The 20,772-nt window shown below is 50.9% G+C and overlaps 1 protein-coding gene across 11 annotated transcripts in view; it reads left to right on the top strand.

Annotated features, from left to right (window-relative positions):
• LOC138686197 (protein CEPU-1) overlaps nt 1-20,772 on the top strand; it is a 350,752-nt gene that overhangs the window by 253,701 nt on the left and 76,279 nt on the right. Inside the window, exon 1 of one of the 11 annotated variants that reach the window (XM_069788164.1) lies at nt 9,842-9,873. The exons of the other annotated variants lie outside the window; for them this stretch is intronic. Coding sequence (XP_069644265.1) covers nt 9,857-9,873 — 17 coding nt within the window. The 5' untranslated portion in view covers nt 9,842-9,856. Of the gene's footprint in view, nt 1-9,841; nt 9,874-20,772 lie in introns of those variants that run through there. 11 annotated transcript variants of the gene reach the window in all.

The following is a 20,772-nucleotide window of genomic DNA, read 5'->3' as shown; positions in this document are numbered from 1 at the left end:
TGCAGCGAGGGTGCTGCGTCCAGCCTCCTGCCTGCCCCTTGCAGAGCTGTTGGCCCTGCTGCAAGCCCCATGCAGAGACAGAGAGCTGCTCGAGGTCCCTAAAACATTGCCGGGGTTTGGTGTGGAGGTAGCTAGCGGACAGAGGCAAATCGTTAAACACCCCCCGTGTACAAAGTCAGCTGCACGGACTTTGCTAGCCACGCGAGCAGAAATCACGGTCAAAGCACAGGGAGGCTACTGCAGTGATCGTCACCAGCATTATTATCCTCAGGTACCCTTACTTAAAGACCAGCTGTTTGCTGCACTCAAAGGGAAAGAGGAGCACACACTGTTCAAACAGCCAGACGAAGTACCCTGGGCCTGCTGAGTCCCAGTTTTGTAAATGTTATTTCCAATCTTCATTGACTTCCTGGCGTGTCCTTTCCACTAGCTCTGATTGCCTGCCTCTCCCGCTTTGGGAAGCTGGGGTTTTATCCTCTTTGTTGATTGCCCTGATCTACGCGAAAAAGGGGAGGCCAGCAGGCAGCAACAAACACAATCAAAATTTAAAGTAATATTAATAATAATAAATAAATAAAATAAAAAAAAACAACCAAAACCCCAAGCCCTAAATGATCTGCCCTGTTCGTACCGTCCACAGCTTGGAAGTGAGGTACTTGAGCGCTCGAACCAAAGCTGAGCGGGCTCGGGCAGGGCTGCAGGGAGCAAGAACGGCAGCAAACTGCTGCTCTGCTGGGGTTTTGGAGGCGAACTGCGGCTTGCGGGTTTGCTTGAGCGCTGGGAGAAACCTGGCGAGTCTTGCAAAGGCCACAAGAGCTGCCAGAGGGAACGGAGATGTTTGGGGTTTGACAGCATCAGCATGGCCTGACGTGCGTTGTGGCAGGAGATAAAAAGCCGGAGAGGAGGAAGCTTTGCCTCTTCCTCTCCATCTTGTTGAAAGTGCATCCCTTAAATATACATCTGCTCGCGGACAGGCTTCGGCCGTCCCACGTTAGTGGTCCTGTGCCGTCACGTCGGGGCGGCCAGAAGGATTTGGAGCGGAGCCGCGCGCTGGGTTTTACTTGGTTGTGTTTGGACCCGGCTGCGAGCGGGCAGGGCAGCAGCGGCCCCGGGGATTGCCTCGTGCTGCGGCCACGCAGAACCCACCCCGGGTCTCTTATCTCTCTCGTGCGTGCTTCTCGCTGTCGGTCGTGGCGGTTTTTTTGCTTGGGGAAAAGAGCGTCAAGTACACCCCAGAAATGTGCTCTGCAAGGACGAGAGATCCCAGAGCGGAATCAAAAAGCAGCTGCTTCCTTATTACACCTGGCCTTGTACCCAGCGAGTCCATCATCACGTTGTCGGGACTCTGACACTTCGCGTAGCACAGAAATCCTGCCGGGTATAATCAGCGTTAGACAAGCGGAGGGATGCTGCCCTGCTTTGCCTGAGAGATGGGTATCAGCAGAGATATCGCAGGGTAACGATTTCCAGCTGTGAGATAAAGGCCAGGCAGAGGAGAGATGCTCCCCAGATGTTGGCGAGGGTTACTCCCACCCATCCATCGTTATTTACACCGACTTCCACTTGTCCCCTGCATCGTCTTGCTGCGTTTTGCGAGGCTGCAAATGCCCAGCGTGCTCCTGGGGAGCTGCGTGTCTGAGTGGACGTGCAGCCGGCTTGGTGGCCTGGCTGCTAAGCACCGACCCTTGGTCATTCTCTATTTTAAGTTTTCTGGAGTCTGATGTGTTTTATGGCAGCCCTGGAGCAAAGGAGTACTCCTTCATGTAGCACTTTATGTGCCATAGTGCAGTCTTTTTTTATTATTATTATTATTATTAAACGTAGGATTTTTAATCTTGAGAGAACGGATATTTATAATTTACCACCTAGGGCTTGGTAATTAATATTTGTGTAGAGCTCTCAGCGATGTCTTGGATGTGAAATGTATTATATAAATAAAGACCGTCTTGCAAGCAGCAGGGGAAGAAGGGAATTAAAAAAAGGAAAAAAAAAGAAAAGTGTTTCTGCAATGTTTCTGGGAATAGGTGAAGCTATGAAGTGATTCAAAGTCCCCAGCACCCAAAAGGGCCATGGGGAAAAGCCGACCGGGATGTTGTGTGTGTAGGTCAGAGGCTCCCAGGGCTCCAGGCTAGCAGGTTTTTCAATCTGGAGGCTGTTCACCGCATGTGAAATGAATTTGTGTTCTTACACCGGTTCCTAGCAGACCATAAAATATGATGCACTCGCGGGGTCTTTGGCTGCTTGTACGGGAAGACGGGTGATTAAATGGGCCGTGGAGATTGAGCTGCAGTGGAGGTGCTGTAGCAAGGGTACTGCCGCTGCCGGGATGCTGGCGCGGTTCAACGTGTCCCTCGTCCCCATCCCCTCATCCCGTCGAGCTGCGGAGGGACGAGGCTGGCGGCTGAACCCTGCCCTGCCAAATCCGGGGGGGAGAGGGGGCACCGTGGAGCGGCGAGGCGGGAGAGCATCCCTCAGACGCGGTCCTGCACGGTCGGGGTCCTCCGGGGAGCCAAGGGACGTGAACCCCGCTGTCCCTAGGAAATGTCCACGTTTGTCAGGGCAAATTGTCCTGGTGGCACCAGGAAGGAGAATGAATGGGAAAGCCCAGCTGCCCCTTGCGAGGTCACCAGCACCGGGCCGCTTTTGGGGGGGGCATTAGGGATCCCCGATGTCTAGCTGTGGTTAAAATACTTGCCAGCAAAAGCTACGCCGAATCAGAGTTTGATTTTAAAAGAAAACCACCAAAAAAACCTGAAAAAACGTGGGAAATAGTTGCCAACCCCACCCCCATACCCTGCATGTCTTTGCATGCAGGAGCCACTCACCGGGGTTGTTAAAAACTTCCATCCAGTAGATCCCATTGCAGGTTTTCACCTTAATATTCATTTCCCTGGAAAAGGGCCATCTGGGCCAACTGGAAGTGTTGCGGAACTAAGCTCAGGCTAGCAATTTTGGGTTGGGGAAAGGAAAAAACAATATCTAGAAAAACTTGTTTCATTTTCCAGAAAAACTCTTGGATTTTTGTTTCAATTACATTTTTTGGCTTAAAAAAAAGTAACAAACTGTTGTTATTAAGATTAAACAAATGTGCTAACTAAAAAGAGAGAACCTGACAATGAAACAAACCCTTTATTTTCTGGTTGAACAAAATATTTAATTTGACCCAAACAATTTTTCACCTGATTTTTCACTTCTGTCATAAAATCAATTTCCCGCATAGCTCTGTTCTCCCACACTGCCGGCGTGATGGGGTCGGGGAATCCTTTTCGCCTTTCCTTTCTTTGTGTTATTTTTTCCTTTCTCTCCCTTTTTTCCCTTTTTTATTCCCCCCCCCCCCCCGTTTTTTTGCTTTTCCAGCCTTTTTTCTTTTTTCCTTTTCTACTTTTCCTTTTTGTCTGTTCCCCCCCCCCCCCCTTCCTCTTTTCCTTTCCTTCTCTTTGAACCTCTTTGAACTGCACTAATTATAACGTAGCTCTTATGTAACTAATATGTGCAGGTAATATTGTGATTATATATAGAGAGCCATATGGTCCTGTGCAGTCACTTTCAGTGTTGTTAAACCACTGAAGCGGATAAACTCCATGTCCATGCACAAAGTAATTGCACAAAACTAATTTGTGTTTGCAAACAGAACTGAAATTAAGTATGTAAATAAGCAGAGCTGCAGACTAAATATTATAGCGGGGAAGGAGGGGGGTGGGGAGGAGAAAGTGGAAACAACTTCATAACTGCAAAGTACAATCAGTGCATGAAATGGAAATGGTAAGTGTTTATAATGTGCAGAGAGCTAATGCTGTGAACAACTGTTAGAGGGTTTCAGGCTATAAATCCCACATGTCTCTCCTTCCCTAGCCCTGCCTCCAGCTGCAGCACCAGCTCCGTCATTCGGGGGGAATATATATATATATATATATATATATATGTATGTTATAATTTAATGTTTTTTGCTGGGAAATAGACATAGTTTAACCCCATGTCATTCGTTTAGAGACTCTATTTTACTTAAAAACTTTTTAAAAGGAACATTCTGTAGCCTAGGGTGAGCAATGTGAATAATGGATGCAGGCATACACTTCAGCGATGCATAAATTTGGGGTTGAGGCAGCAGCTCCCTCCCCGCCAACGGGCAGAGACCCCCCCGCGGGGCTGCGAGCTGTCTGCTCCCCCTGACCTGGGGAAGAGGCTGCTTTTTATTTTGGGGGCTGCCTGGGGACCCTTGGGTATGGGTTACTATGTCGAGCAATAGGTGGCACGGGCTCTGCGAGGACGTGTCCCAGGGAGACGCAAATGGCATTTTACAATGCTGTCTTTGGGGAGGTTTGTGTCCAGGGCCGCGTTCGTCGCCCGTGTGCGTCCCAGCGAGCGGAGTATTTGCAGGAGGCAGGCGCTTTGCACCCACTCGAACCGCGTCGGGGTGCCCAAGTGGGTCGCAAGCCACCTTTGTGCGTGCCACGGTCCCAAAGCTGCACGGGAGGAGCGATGCTGGCTGCTGCGGAGAAGCTCTGAAGGGTCCCTCGGTCTCCCAGCCGGCAATGGGAAGGTTCCCTCTGCTGGCAAACGCTGGGCTCTGGCCTCTGAAAAGCTCTCCGTAATTATACTGAGGCGGTGTAAAGCCAGAGAAAAGGTTTAATTGCAGAAGTGCTTGGGAAAATGTCACTGAGCGTGCACTCATGTGATATCCTGTATTTACCAGCAGAAAAGGTGCTGGCAATCCTGGTTCCTATTTATAACTCTGTTAAAGACTTGTCTTGGGACTGGAGGAAGAGCTCAGCTTCTCTCTACAAGTTTTTGCTTCTTCTAAAATTAGCGTCGTGTTTGGCTCCCTCAGATGGGTGCTTGCAGGTGACTGTAAAATGGGTTGAAATCTGCCGGCGGAGGCACGCTGCGCGAGTGCAATGTCATTATTACTGCTATCATCATTAATGGTGATGTCCTTGTCACGAAATTGGTGGATTTCAGCGCTGTTAGAAACTGGAGAGCTTAAAAAAAGCTACCCAGAAAATAAAGCAGAATGGCTGTTTACCAGATGGATAAGGGGCAGAATTGCTTGAGGGATATTATGACTCCTTGTTTTCAAGATGGTGCAAAAGCACAAGGTATAATAGATACATTAATTGATAAATAAATAAATACTCCTCGAAAACAGATGGATCCCCTTGAGCCCAAAGCCATCTCTCTCTGTTTCTTTTCCAAGCTCGTACTTCGGAACAACGTACGAGTTGTGCACAACGCGCACACGAGCTCTCCTCTGCCGCAGCGTGTTGTCAGTGCTTGGTCTGTACCGGGTGGTTTTGCCACCGGTAATACATCTGAACTGGCTCCAAGTCACCGAATTTCTCTTGGTCATATGGGGAAAACACCCCTGCAGCGGCCTGCATGCCTGCTTCTGCTTGGGTCTCCTCGCCCTGCTGCAAAACTCTGCTATTCTCTGCAAATCGGGTGCGATTCTGCAGCTTGGGGGGGAACCACGGTGCTGTTCCCCAAAGCTCTGCTGTGCATGTGTAATGGGGCTTTTGCAGAACTTCTGCAGTGTGATCTGTTACTGGGAGCAGCCCGTTTGATGTTTCATTTCTAGGATGTATGGCTCGCCGCTCTGGGTCATCTCTCAAGCTCCTGTCTCCTTGCGGTGAATCAGCAGGGAGGGCTGCGATGGCGTCTGGGGCACCAGCAGGAGCTTTTCTGAGCTCTCCGAGCAGGCACGCCGCATGTTCCCCAGCAGCGAATATGAGGGCTAAACATAACCCTGTGCACGCTTTGGCTCGGGAAGGTTTATCTTCCAGCAGGCGTGAGGCTGGGTGGCTCTCTGGTCGAAACCAGAGGAGGGTCTGGTCCTGTCGAAACTTGCGGAGCATCCTCAGGTTTAGCTGCGACATGAGAGCTCTTGTGCAAGAGCCACAAAGGCGAAGCTAACGCCTGACCTTCGGCGTCGCTCTGAATTGCTGCGCGTCGCCCGGGTTGAAATTTGGCTTCGGCTGGGCTGAATTCGGGGAACTCGTTGCAGGTTTGTCGCTGTAGGGTGGGGGTCAGATGCCTTGCCTTGACCTAAGCTGAACCCCAGCCTGCAGTAAGCAAGGCTTTGGGTTCGGTAAATGGGAAGGTAAAATCTCCAGAGCTGCTGGGAGAGGCTGCTGTGAGGCTGATTTCTACCCTTAGCCGTGATCATTTTGTTCTGTTGTTGTGCAAATGTTTTAAAAATAACTAGGGAGAAAAAAAATGCAAGTGCAGGGGGAAAGCACTGATAAACACAGCCTGAAATGCTGTTACAGGCAGACTTTAGAGCCTGAAATCACCTCAAATGTATTCTGAATTACCTTGAGCATATTTAGACAGATCTATTTTTCATTGCAGGACATTAATGTACTGACTTGGGGGATTTTTTTTCTCTGCACAAACATTTCTGTCGCATGCTGTGAGGAAGGAGTAATAACCCTTCTTAGCACGAGGACAAGAAGAAAGGCTTTGCGAGGGTATGGCTGGGGAGATAGTTGGGGGCATGGCTGTGAGTCTGGACTCCGGGGGGGTATTTTTTCCAGTGCAAACCAAGGCAAACTGGAGCTTTGGAGCCGACTCGGGCTCTGGAGCCTTCTCCGAAGAGGCTGAGTGTTGATTTTCTTACCTGTCTTGTACAGTCGGTGAGGCTCTAGTGCTCTCTGCAATATTTATATTCCTAAAGGTTTGTGAACTCCTGTGATCTCCTTTGTACAGGTTGGGATTCAAGGTGCAGATTGTATGACTTAATCTAAATAGTGGCACATTAGCTTTTTCTCCCAGGCTCTGTGCTATTAGAGCACCCTCCCTCTGGCAGGCAGGGGCTCTATGCAGATTTCTGGCTGAATTAAGTAGGTGCTTGAGCATCATGTCTCCCAAATCCTGGTTTTGCAGCTGAACAAGCAGCTTGAGGTCGCAGCCCCTCCGGCTCTCGCCGTGTCCGGCAGCAGGAGGACGTGGGAATGGGGATGCTCTGCAGGGTTGGATGGAGGAGGAGGAGGAGGAGGTTGCTGGAAAAAGCCAGTGCAGCTGGAGGCCCGGAGACGGGTGGGAAGGTCTGTCTGAACAGCAGGCGAGGGGCAAGAGGAGCAGCATGGCAGATGTTGAGGGGCTGGCCCAGGCAGGTTTTAGGAGAGGAGGAAGCAAAGGCAGGTGGGCGAGACGGGCTCCTCCAGCGAGCAGCTCCTTCCCGCGCAGCCTCCTGCCGGTGCCGGGAGAAGCTTTGCAGGGAAGAAGAAAGGAGGAAGATTTCTTCCTCTTCCTTTGGTAGCTGCAGCTCCTGGGCTTTGCTGGAGCGGCTCGAGGGAGGGGATGGAGCCAAAGACTTCTCCCGGCTTCTGGCGTTTCCAGAAGTAGCCCTGAAGGAGACAAGGTGAAAGGGGTATCTCCCTCCTCCTCTATGACTGGCTCGCTGCCTGCTTGGAGTAACTGTGTACCTTCCCTGTGTCCTTATGATTAATGACTGAGGCAAAGAAACACCACGGCTGCTGCTCAGCTCCTGTGGTCAGCAGCCTCCCACCCATGCTGTGCCCAACCCCGGGGAGAGCAGCCTTTCCTCGCATACGGGACCTGGGGTTATCCTTGGATAATATCCTTGGAAGCCCAGCGGCATACCTCAGGGCGAGCGACCATCCCTCTGGATAGCTGGGAGTTAGACGTTGCCCTTTCCAGCAAGGATTTAGGTGTGAAATCAGAGCAGCTCCTGCAGATGCCCTCTGGGCAAAGGCTGTAGCTGGGGGTGAAAGCCATGGGAAATGGCTTGGCGCATCCTTGCTGTCCCCAGCCCCGGGCGGGTGTCCAAGCAGATGACTTTACAGCGGAGATGAAACAGGGAAGCAACGAGAAATCTCTCCTACTTTTTCCTCTTCCACTGTTGCTACTCCCACTCCTCTTCCCGAGGTCGTTACTGCGTTTCTGTACTCCCTCGCCTATGGCATGGCTGTGTCCTCTAGTCCTTCATGTAAATACTTGGTTTCTGCTTGTGGAGAGTTAAGAGGAACAGTATCGATGGTGAAAGTCTGGGATTTTCCCCTCATCTAGGTACTTTCCCAATTAGAAAGGAAGATAGAGATGTAGAGCAATAGGTAGGTTTAGTATTCTGCTAAAAAAACCTCCTAAAGGTCATCTTCCTGCAAGTATAATTTAAAGAAAAAATGGCGAGTAAGAGATTTTTCCCATCTTTTAATCAGTCGTGCTGCTCATTTGCCAAAAGGTGGGTGGGTGGTTGGTTCTGGTCCAAACCAAGGTTTGTCAGCCTTGCATTGCCCTTAGCTCCAGCATCGCCATGCATGAACCTCCAAGGCTGCTGCCGTTGAGCTGTATCTGATTCTCATCTCCTCTGTGGAGGCACATCCATTACAGGGCTAACGGGGTCCTCTGAACATGATAACGATTAGTTAAAGAAGCTGTTGGATGGGGATCCACCTTCCCAGCTTCGGGACCCCTGGTTTGAAACAGGCCTGCAAATAAGTTTGTGGATGAACTAAAAAAATAAAAAAAAAAAAAAATAGAGATTTTTTTTTTTTTTTTTTTTTTTTTTTTTAAAGTCAATAAAGCCTTGGTTGTCAGAGAGGAGCGTGCCCGTAAGCTGGTGACCTTGGTGGTTATCAGTGCTGTCGGAGATCTTTATTGCTTCCATCACGCTTGCCAGGGATGAAGTTTTACTTGTGTTGGTGGCGTGACTGCTCGCGACGTGACTCGTCTGGGCGCTGGGGGGGGGACGACGAGCTGCTGAGCACAGCTTTGGGAGCAAGGCAGGGGTTCTGTAGCTATTTCCTGCAGCCTGATGCTGCAGCGGCAGCATCCTTGCTGCATCCCCCAGTCCCTTGGTCCCCCGTGCAACCCCTGGGGCTGGCTCCGTGCCGTGCAGACCCTCTTCTCTTCCCCCGTGGTGGAATGGGAGAAAATGAGGCCAACTGCACCAGAAGGGTGTGTGGACCACTCTCTCCCTTAAGTATTGAGGGGGTCCAGCTTGCCTGGGGCAGAAGGATTGAAAACTTGAAGGCGTAGGGTGGAAGGAGACCGATAGCGAAGGAATTTGTCTCAACCACGCGTTTTCCCCAGCCCCCCTGGTTTCCCTTGTGGGAACTGGCTGCTGGTTGTTCCTGCCTAAAGAAGGCAACGGTTTGCAAAGTAAAAGGCGAAGAAAGCAGCAGTGTCAGGAAGACAAAAGGGAACATTAAAAACCAACCAGCTCCTCCAGAAGAAAGCAGTGTGGTCTAAAGAAGGATCCTTGAAAAATATAAGGCATGAGTCCGAAGGAAGGAAAAAGGGAGCATGCCAAATTCCCCTCTAATCCCCTCGACAACAGCCAGATATAATGGGTTGCCAGACTTTCCCCTGAGCTTGTTTTGCTTTGGTCTGGAGATTTTTGCAAACTCTGGCATGCTGGGAATTTTAATCAGGGCCAGGGCCTTGCTCATGGTGGTGTTTATAAATCCGAGTGGAGGAGAAGGTCCAGATTTTGCCCTTAAAAAAACCAAAAAAACAAAACCCAACCAAAAAAAAACCCCAACAACAACAAAAAAAGCAAACTGGGAAAAAAAAAAAAAGCGCTGCTCCAGAGAGGAAGCTTACAAGCTGTTCCCATCCTCATTCTGTCCCGGCTGATGGAAAATCACCAGCGCTTGCCTCATGTAAATGGCACTTTATCCACTGGAAATGTGAATGCTGTCACCAGTGCCCAGGTCTGTCAAGCTTATCAGCTGAGCTAGTGAGACGGAGAGATGCACCCAGTCCTGTTCACGCCAGGAGAGTGATAGATAATAACATTTTGAGGGGAGAAAAGGCAGTGAGGCTGACGGACGGGAATTAAGGCGCCCTGTGGAAGTCCATCGCTTATTCACTCCTACTTTCATATTCAGGGGAAATGGCGTTTGCTTTCCGGTTAGTTTTCTTTCTTCCTTTCATGCTTTTTAGAAGTCAGCCCGGCAGAATTAATTCTCTCCTCCTCTCGCTCCCATCTCTGCATGTGTCACTCCTCATTTGCACCTGTAATAGGGTCTGGCAGATTTACATTTGGGGCTTTGGGTGCCAAGAAAAAGAGGGATTTTTTGCAGACAAAGCAAGTAGCGGCATGGGAGCAAGGGATGCCCAAGGAGGCATCCGCAATGGGCGACGGTAATCCTCTTCCAGAAGTGCTGCTCGGGTGGAGGTGTTGGTGTTTGAAGATAGCTGGGTATGAGGGATTGCCGCCGTGGCCGTACCACGCTGGCAGCCAGAAATCTGGTGACGGAGCTACCACCGAGAGCTTTGAAGGCAACACCACGGAGGTGGGCTGGAAAGAGGCTCCGGCAGTGGCTTTGGGGGGGCTTAAAGAGATTTTTTTTCTAGCCCTGAAAGAGGGTGTATGGGAGGAAAGGGAGCCTGGAGGCGGCTTGTTGCAAAAGGGAGCGGCTGGGCAATAAAGCCCAGAGAAAGAGAGGTGCAAACGCTGGTTTTGTGGGAAGTCATCACTGAGTTGGCATCAAGGCATGGGTAGAAAGGTTTCCAGTCTGCTGGGAAAAGGACCACCAGGAGGAAGGGTGAGTTCCCGTGCAGCTTGCAGGGAGAGCTGTGGGATCTCTCCTTAACTAGCACCGTGCCCCAGCCCTCTGAGGGATTATTAATGCAGATCAGAGCTGTTTTCCATATGTATGATCCTGAAATATCTTTTTCCAGAGTGAACCTTAAGCACGAGCGCTATAATGTAATGAGCTAAACTGCTTGTTCGCAGTTCCACTAAAAGCAAATGGACTGGGAATTTGTTTTAAAAAACTGGACAGAGCTTTATCGGCCAATTAATCAGAATGTATAATGGATAAATTAAAGGGCAGAGTCAAGCGAGGCTGCCAAATAAAAACCAATAAAGTGCAATCTGCAAATGGACATGACATTATGGGATGCCGCACAACAGAAGCAGAGAGGGGAAAGCGGCGCGTGGCCTCGGGCCTGATGTACATGTCGGGCTCCCCAGGTCCCCTTGGCTTCCCAGCCCACATCTTGGAGGGCAGCCCATCTTGTGCAGGTACTCGCCATTCCAAGCAGGGGAAGTGTTGCTGCTTGAGGGGTATCACCATTCCCCTTGTAAATTGGAAGTTGGCTGGGACGAAGGCTGCTGGAGGTTTGGGAGCCTTTGCAGAAATTCAGATTAATTTAGGACCGGGGCACCTTTGTGGGCAGCCCCGTGGGCCCAAGGGGTGAGTTTTGCAGCGCCCACGGGACCAGCTTTTTGCCTGTTTTATTGACAGTGCTAGAAATAGCAGCATTTGGGGGCCCTGGACATTACAGTAACTGCTCCGCTGCTTTTATGGACAAAGCCGGTTCTTCCAAGGAGCTCAGGCAGGGGGCTAAAAGGAAGAGCTGGCAAGTGTAGAAATGAGTTGGAAGAGCTAATTTCCTCCCAAGCTGTGCAAACTCTCCACAGTTGATCAGACACTCGAACGACCGCGCAGAGCTGCGTGCGGCTCCCTCGGCAGCACGGACCCCTCCGGCTGCGGCCGGCCCCGGGGAGGCGTCAGGAGCGGAGGCTGGCAGATTTACGATCCTCCTCCCTACGCGCCTCCACGGATGGGGAATTTTCTCCCCAACAAATAAACCCAAGCAGTAAATTGACTTTGCAGGTAGGGTTGGGGGCTCGGCTGTGAGATGGAGGGTGCTTTTCTTCCAGGCTGAGCTCCCCGGCTGTGCTTACGCTGCACAGCCAAGTTGTATCTGTCCTCTAGGTTTTTAAAAAAAAAAAAGGACTTTGCTTGCTAGCTGCCATGTGGTACTTCTCAAGAGCATAAAAATCATCCTACTTCCTCGGGCTTTGCGTCGTGCTAGTCGTAAAGTCGGGCTGCCGGCGCTCACTGGGAGCCCTCCCCTCCAGGTGAACGCGGCTCCGTTGTGCTTCCTGGGAAAATGAGGCTGCATCTGCTTCTCATGCGCTGGGTATCGTCTCACAGCACAAGCTGGGGCCGCTTCCAGGTCACTTGGCTCATCACAAGTGTTTGATGCATCCTCTGAAGGGACAACAAAGGTGTGAACCTGTCAGGAAGCAAAACCACAAATAACCAGAAATAGATTTTTAGTTGATTTTTTTTTTTTTTTTTTTTTTAAGTGCAAGTGTAAAAAAAACATGAAAGCATTTCTTTTGGGCCCTTGCTAGCTCAACACCAGCAGGGTAATAGCAGCATCAGGGCACTGCGGGAAAGGAGGGAAAAATATTTAAATGATTTAGTTTACCGAGAGGAGGTGACTAGAGCACTGGCCGTGCCTTTTCTTTGGGAGCTTTGGATGCCAGACTGATCCTGCCGTGCATGTTCCGTGGCATTGCTCCCTGCAGAGAAACTTCCATAAGGAAATCTTCTAGTTGAGAGACGAGGCCAAATCCTGACGAACATATTGTTTGTGAGCAAACACCAACAGCTAGCTTCTCAGCTGCTGCAAATGGCATAGCCATGTGGTGGCTTCCACCGAGCTATATCAAATCCTCGCTTGTCTTTATGTGCACCAGCTATTAACATGTTGCTCCTCACAATGCCGTTGCGGGTTGAGCCAGTGCTGTATCTGTGGGGTACTGATGGAGCCGATGGTCAGATCGGTAAAGGCTTTCCCTAGTTCCCTAACTCTCACGTCTTCTTTTGAAAATCCCCCTGGGTACCTGTCTGCTTTTCCAGGGCCTTAAATACTTGCGCCTACCCTCCTTTCTCTCTCTTGCCCCCAAAACCACAGGGAGTCTAAACTAAGCGGCATGGTTTGTAGGATACAGACTTCTCATCCTAGGCGTGGATAAATGCTCCCCGTTTCCCTAGTTGGGGATCAGGGGCTGAGCGTTATCTCAGTAAGGAGATCAGGATTAGGTCTGGTGGGTGTTCTGTCCATCAGAGGGTCTCGGTGCTGAGGAGAGGCGGAGGACGAGTCACGGTCCCTCCTCAGCCCTGTGCCAGCCATTCCCATCGTCCTTTTTGCTAGCGCAAGCGGCGAGGTCGTGGCATCGTGGTTTTGGGAGGGGTTTGCGGCGTGAGGAGGGAGCTGGGTTGCCTTTGGGATGGCGGTGGTAAGGGGAGCTGCTGGCATCCCTGGCTTGCAGAAGTACGTGGTGCTGGTCCCCTGCTGCCTGCACGCTTTCCACTCTCCTTCCCTGCCGCGGGCTGCAAAGAGGTTCCTAAGTGCCGTTAAAAAAAGCTTCTCCCAGCTCTCCTGGAGGTGCTCGGAGATTAGGGCAAGCTCGTGGGCTACATCCTCGTGGGCGCTGAGCACCGCATCTCCCTGAGCATCAGCCCCTTCAGACAGCTTCGGTGCTGAGCTTGCCTGAATAGGGGCTCTCGGGATTAGTCTCCCCGACTGCCTCCGCTTCCAGAGTCTCAGAATCAAAGAGGATTTGCCCAGCGATAGAGCAAATCTTGAACAGCACATTTGTTTACTTGCGAATCACGACCGTTTCTGTGCGCCCAGGCCAAGCTTTGCCTCGCGTTTGCGGGCAGCAGAGACCGAGGGAACTCGCTCAGCAAGGCAACAGCCCCGTTGAGCGCAAATATCCCGCCTCATTAAGTGCGGGGAGAAGCAAAGCGCACGAGAGGCGTCGGGTGCTGTTGCGTCTTCCGCTGCTCTTTGCAAGAGATGCTCTTTGCCCGTCTGCATCCGTCTGGTGATGAAGGAATAGCTCCTCACCTGCTCTAGAAGAGCTTTCCTCCACGCAGCCTCTTGCTGGAGCCCCTGCAGCGGGGTGGGCGAGCTGACGGCTGCAGCGGCAGGGAGAGCAGCGTGGGAGAGGGTTGGAGCCGAGCAAATCTGGGCATGTTTTCTTCTTTTGGACAAATAGCTTATTCTCTGAAAAATCAGTTGTGGGTCGGCCAGCGCCATCTGTGAAGCCCTGCCAAATCTGGTGAAGAGTTTCAGCCAGGAAGGAAAGAAAGAAAAGGAAAAATTAAAAAGCCTGGAAAATGTCCATTTTCAAAACCACTTTTCAAAACAAACATTTCAGGTCTTTCTTTCCAAATTACGTTTTCTATTGACATTTGCCTGTTTAATAATATATGGTTTTAAATGGTTTGGAGAAGATGACCTCAAGTACTTAGGTTATTTGACTTGTTGCTTCTGTGGAGGAAATATTTTTGCTCCCCAGATGCAAAACTACGGGAAAAGCGGATCCAGTCTGCTCAAGGACCTGTTTGGTGCTTGTACAGTGACTATTGCAACCTGGGCCCATCCATAGCAGGGTCTACAAGTCCGTATCGGTGGGAAGGCTTAAGGACCGACTTCTCTGGGGAAGGGACACAGTCTCGGGGTGCAAGTGGTCTGAAGTCTGCTCCGGCTTTTAAGCCGAAAATTGAATTTGGGAGCCATGGGTTGCAAAAGTGACTGGGTTTGCTATTTCAAAGGGAGCTGGCTTTTCTGGAAAAGCTGAGCTACGCCTGCTTGTGTTTCCACTCCCCTTTTCAATACCACTCTTCCCCGGTATCTCCTCTTCCTTGACAGCCTTGGATTCCTGTCTGCTTTTCTGCGAGAGCTGTGAGCCCCAGAACAGTATCGCCGATCCTTTCTCACTATCAGATTTTAATGGGGAAGAGGGAATAACTGGGGGTGGTCGCCAAGACCTGGGGCCATGCTCTCATGACTGTAAGCGGGCAGAATCAGGTAATAATTTAAGTTGGATCAGACTACGTGGAAGTCAGGTCCATAGCACCAGCATTAGTTTGCCTCATGCCTTTAAAATTGCTCTACCTGCAAACCACAAGGCATTCCGGTAAAATGTGCTTCCAGACCAGTGAACGCAAGGAGGGCTGGTGTCATCAGCTCGCTAGAGCAGTTTATTTGGCTAAATATGCCATTGATTTGTTTGGGCTGCATTCCGACTGTGTGGGCTTTGTAAGTCAATACAACTCCAGTCCTACTCTCTACGCCTGGTAATTGCTAGGTAGTAGATTATATTTAGAAAGTGCAATGCCGAGAGCGCGTGTGTGCGCTTGAACAACAGGTGACGGGAGGGTCGTCACCGGGAGGAGAGCAGGGTGAAGGCTTGATGGGGTCTTGCACAGGTTGGAGAGCAGAGGGAGAAGGAGGCAAGCGAGGGTTCTGCATTTCCAAGTTGCTTGAGGAAGCTGAGGGAGAGACGTAGTTGTGTCCACTCCTGCTGGTCATGTCCGTGAGTCCGTGCTTTCTGAATATTACACGTCTCCATCAGCTGCAGGTCTGTCCCACCTTGGCTGTGCCCATGAGGGTATGACCTATCTCTCTGATAATTTTAGATGCTGGCTAACGAGGCGCTGTGTTTGGTGGAGGAGACTCTGCCTGGGAATTAAGAGACCCAGGCTCTATCTCCGCTTGCTTTCCCTTCCCTCCGTTGTGCCGTGCTGAGCGTGATGGGGTTTAGTCCCCGATCTGGGTGTCGTCCTCTTCCCCAGTGCGAATCTCTTCCCAGCTTCATGGTTACCAGCATGGTAGTTGCTGTGATATGTGACTATACACTTAGAAGTGACTATACTAACCCCAGAGTAAAATGTTATGGGTGGCAAAGGAGTCAAATAGCAGGCTGCTGGAGCCAATGGCACAGTCAAGTGGGATTGGGTTTTCTCTTCCCTTTCTCTTAAGAAAATGTCTCTGAAAGCAGACAGTTGTAAATACTCGATTTTTTCCTGTAGAAGTACAGGGTTTTCATCAGGCACCTGCAAGTCCACCTCGCCAGCACAACATACAGCTCCCCAAACCTGTTAAAAACCAAGGCACAATTATTTAAGAGGTCCGTTTCTCAGTGCTCCTGGCCAGCCCCGCGAAGCCAACCCATCTTCCCATCGGCAAACGTGCCGCACGCTTGTTATGACGCAGCACAGCGGAGCCTTCGGTGCCAGTCAAGGCGCATTCATTTGGCCGTGCAAGTGGCGGTGCAGGGTCTCCTTGCTCTCTCTGCCAACGTGCAATTAGTATATATTTAGAATAACAAATTCCTGGCTTGCAGGAGGGATGTACTCGAGGCCGCTTGTGCCGCTTGCGGGAAGGTGGGGTTTGCACGGGTGCTTTTTGGGGGAGAAAGGGACACCTGAGCAGGCAGGTTATTCCTTTCGTGTTCCTTGCCTGCATGGCTTTGCAAGTCCGGCTGCTGATCTGGGAGCTTCATCTCTGCCCTCAACATGCAGGGGCTTGTAAAAGCGGGAGGTAATCTTTGCGTTTTAAATGCCTTCCCCCCCTCCATTAACACGGTATGCGGAGCGCTTGGCGATGGGACGTTGGCAGACAAGGCTCTTGTCCCGTACAGATGCTGATTTACAGCACTCTGCATCTGCCCACAGGGTTTTGTTTTTTTTTTTTAAAGGCTGGTACTTATTAGCTGCCTTCCATCTAGCGTCACTGTCACTTCCACGTCTGCCACCGATTGCCAAGGAATAAATACAATTAAAAAATGAAATGAATCAGCATCTCTCTAGGACAGAGAGAAAGAAAAAGCAGTGCGTGTGCTGCTTCTCCCCCCGCCTTGCTGGGCCTGCTGCATCCCTTCGCCATCTGAATTTATTCCCCCAGCAGCTTTTAGTCTATCTTCGCTGGTGCTGGAGCACAAATAAAGTATGTAACAAGAGTCTTTCAAGTCCATTAGAAACACAGAGGGAAGTAGTCAATGTTAGCCAAAGGAAGCCAGCAAAGGATGAAACCGTCAGGGTTGAAGGAAAGCCATTTCCAGGCAGGGAGGAGGTGCTAATTAAATTAAATTTGAGATTTCTGCCACTCATTCTTGAGCAAATCTGAAAAAAAACCTTTAAAAATAATTAAAAAAATAGAACAACAAATCAAAACAAAATCCAAAGAAGCAGGTGGGGAGGGGATGTTGCTGACTCCATGATTTCCCGCAGTTATCCACCCGGCGCCTCTATCCGAGCGCGTGCGTTTCTGCATCTGCCGAGCCCTTTGGAGATGCCTTCCCTTTGATGCTGTGATTGATCCCCCCAAGGGACAGGTGAACACTACCTGGGGAAGCAATTTATGACTATTTTTAGCTTTCCAAGCACCGAGGGATATTCCACGGGCAGGGCTGAGCCCCACCTGCCTTAACCCCTCACAGCCCACCCCGTCCCTGTCCCCCACACACTTGGTGGGAGGATGTGAAAGCTAGGAAAACGGGATCATTTTTACAAAGTTAGGGATCCTTATGGCTCACCTTCCTCATGCAAAGCAGCCGTGATCTGTGAGGAATTGCAGCGTATTTGTAGGCAGGGGTGCTGCCCTGAGAGAGCACTTAGAGGCACCAGTGCAAAGCAGGGAGGAGGAGGGATGGAGGAAATCTGCTCTTGTAGAGGACAGAGCAAATTGTTTAGAAAAACCAGGAGTTGAGGTTGGAAGTGGTGCTTGCATTGATGGCAGTATCAAAAAAAAAAAAAAAAATCATTCGGGTTCAGCTCACAAACAAAATGTTTCAAAATGTCACCGGATTTAAAATCCAGGAAAATATTCTGACTGGATTTTACTCTTTTGCCTCAACAAAATCAAAGCAGTCTTCTGTTTGCTTTTGAGCTTTCAGATTTACAGCTGATAGAAAGCAAATGTAAAGGAAAGGTTGCAGCAAAAGACTGTTTTAAACACAAGAGTTTTGAATTAAAAAAACAGAACGAAAAGGCGGGCAAACTGGCGTGTTTGTGGAAATACAGTGGTGCTTCTCCATTTGCAAAACCAGGACTGAATAACAAAACCAGTGCTTTCTGCAGAGCGTCTCATCCACCCCTCGTGATGAGATGGGGAGAGAGGGAGCCAGAGCTCCTGGGTTGCTTCTCCAAACTCTGGGAAAAGCTTGGGCTCAGGCCAGGGCTTTTGGATGGGCTTTTGAGCTCTCGGCAGCCAGCGGCCACGATTCCCGTCGTCCGGTGCGATTCAGGAGCGCGGGAAGGAGCACTGCGGGTGCACGGACCAGGCTGTCAGGGGAGATGCCTGGCCCCAGCCCCCCCCGGCACCCCCTCCCAAAGCAATGCCGTCGCTCCGTCTCGCCTCCCGATGGATTTTCCCATCCTCCGGGGTTGGCCTTTGTCATGGCGAGCCTGCTTACGGTGTGAGCGAGCGCGCTCTAATTGGTGGGGAATCGGTCCTGAAATGTCACGGGAAGATTTATATCATGGCACAGCCTCTCCAGGTGCTAATTGTGCTATAGGCTCTCGGATAATGGCTCCTGGAGAAAATAATCCCAGGCTCTCCTGCGCTCTCTTCCCTCCCTCCCCTGAGTTCTTTTTCCTTTTTTTATTCTCCAAACTCTTGGTGGATCCTGGAGGGCTGGGAGGCTTCGGGAGGGGTGAATTCCAGTGATGTCCGGTGCCCGCCTTGCAGGGAGAGTTGATTCTGTCCACAGCAAAAAGTGGGAGCGAGTTTGGTAGGAGTGGGGAATCATAGAAAAGGTCATTGTGGATGTGACTTAGGGATGGGATGCAGCTTTTCAGTACTGCTGGCACAGGGGAAACTCCTGGATGGATTAGAAGAGCGGCTCTGTGGCTGCTGGGGGACTTCCCAGCAAGCACCCTGCCATGGGGCACGGAGCTTCGCAGCCCTGGCAAGGGGAGAAACCCCAAATTTCCTCCGCCCAAGAAAGAAAAAACCTCCATTAGCCCCCAGAGCGGCAGTGGGTTACAGGAACGAGCCACCCCTGATGGTTTTGATCTAGCCGGTCCCACCCAGGCAGCCTAATTTCGGTAGTTTTCAGCAAGGTAGCCCTGATGGAGGTCGCTGTATGTAATCAGTGATATGTTTTTGTCAAACAGGACAAGTTTTTTCCTTCCCCTACCTGAAACAGCAATATTGATCTTCTTGGTCAGTTACATAAAGACTGTCTGCATTAATCTGATTTAATGGGGATTTAGCTGGCACGGGAGTGAACCTGTTACTGTTCTAATCTCATTTCAGCAACACATTGCTGCTTTTTTTAATACTGTTTTCCTTTCCCCCATCTTTGCTGTCCCAGTCTTTTTGGATCAGCCTTTTCCTGGCCGGTTCTTCACTTGGTTTTGCAGCTTTTCCGTGTGTTTTTTCCATGCTGGGCGTGCTCCCCAGGGGCTCAGCCATCCCAACCGTCTGCAGTGCTCCCAGCAGCCCCCAAATCCTTCTGCTGTTAGCTTGCATCCCCAACTTTGGACCACGTCTACTTATTTCTCCCTTATTTCCACAAGGTCTGGTGGCATCCCTGGGTGCTCCTGCACAAAGAGGAGATGCCGGCTACTGCTGTGGCCGTGTAAGCCCTGCGCTGCTGACCTCTCCTGCAGCCAGCCCTTTCCTAGAAGCTGCTGGACCATGTATTGAGGTCCACAAATTCAGCCTTGGAGGCGAGGCTGAGCTGGGAGAGCTGGGGCTTGCATTGTGGCTGCAGCACCAGATTGCCTGATTGTCGGTGCTGCAGCGAAGCCGGGAGGCCTGATGGGTTTTCTCACCTCCAGATGGTGAATACTATGAAAAGTACATGAGTATCAGGGGAGGGAAGATCAAACACCATATTTTTGGCGCTTCTGCTGGAGGCTGGGGAGTTGCTAGGACCGAGCAGCGAGAGGCAAATTAAAACCTTGCATTAATTCCATTAACTATGATCATCTTCTCACCAGGGATGAATTTAACCGCTCCACCATTAGTATTATTATAGACAAAAGGTTGCATCAAGATGCCCATGCAACATTAACTCGACCCCATAGCGGAGATGCGTTGTGATCCAGCCTGCGTATGCGTTTTCCCTCTCGAGCCTTCCCCGTGTTGCTTTGACTGCCTGATGAACCCGCAGACCCTCCATCCCTTCTCCTGCTGCCTCCCCGGGCGGGTGAGCGAGGAAGGTGTTAAAAGGCAACGCGAGGCACCAGTTTAATTTGCCAAGCGACTGGGTCTGCCGTCACGGCAGCGTGCGGCGCCAGCTGTGCCGTTAGTGCCTGCACAGCTGGACCGCTGTGCTCATGGCAGGCAGGGCTGCTCTCCTTGATCTCGCTGTTGAACCAAGAGCAAATACATCATAAACACACGGTTGCCATTTGTAGCTCAACTTGCTGTTTCAAAGTTGGCGGCAGGGGGGAACTTTTGGGGGTTTCGGTCTTTGCTGAGCTCAGTTTGTGTGCGAGGGGAGGCTGGTATGTTTTATGCATGCTGGCATCTGTGGTGTTGGGTTGACGGTTGGACTCGATGATCTTAAAGGTCTTTTCCCACCTAAACGATTCTATGACATCTGCTTTCTACAGCGGTCTTAGCTCTTTGTTCAGTTCTCTTCCTCTGGAGGCGTGGGCAGGACTACTGCTTATTTCAAAATTCATCTGTAAGGTAGAGCCAGGCTTTTCCCACCTTGCAAAGACGCCAAGGAGCTGGCCCAGAGGGTGCATCCACCCCACAGCTGCAGAGGTCCCCAGGGAACCACGTAGCATGAGACCTCGGAGCATTCGTCTGAGCTCCGGTGGCAGGTCTTTGGACAGAGCAGACCCCTCTGCTTGGCCGGGACGTGGTAGATTTGGGATCGTCTTCTCCTTAGGTTCAGTTTTGGCTTAATCCTCATTTTCCCCGTTGCCCTGGAAGCGCTGCAGAGGAGAACAATGGGAGGAAGGAGAGCCGGGCGACCTGGTGGTTCCCGTGCATAGGGTGGCTGCAGGAGCATCTCGTGCTGCGCCGTGGGGACGGCCGGGAGGGTTGTCCACAGCACCGGTTACGGGGCTGAGACACCCAAGCGAGAGGTTATTTGCGACTTTTGGCGATTAGGGAGCCTCTGTAAGGACAGCTTCAGCCCATGGGTAGAGGAGGAGACAGAGAGGTGCCACATCAGCCGGGCAAGTGCCAGTGAAGGAGAAAAAGCTCAGAAGGAGCTTCCTCCTGGTTTTAGTGCAGGGAGGTTGTGTT

This window comes from Haliaeetus albicilla, chromosome 7, assembly GCF_947461875.1.
Source record: "Haliaeetus albicilla chromosome 7, bHalAlb1.1, whole genome shotgun sequence".
NCBI classification, from domain to species: Eukaryota; Metazoa; Chordata; class Aves; order Accipitriformes; family Accipitridae; genus Haliaeetus; species Haliaeetus albicilla.
This window is presented reverse-complemented; position numbering and strand designations above follow the sequence as displayed.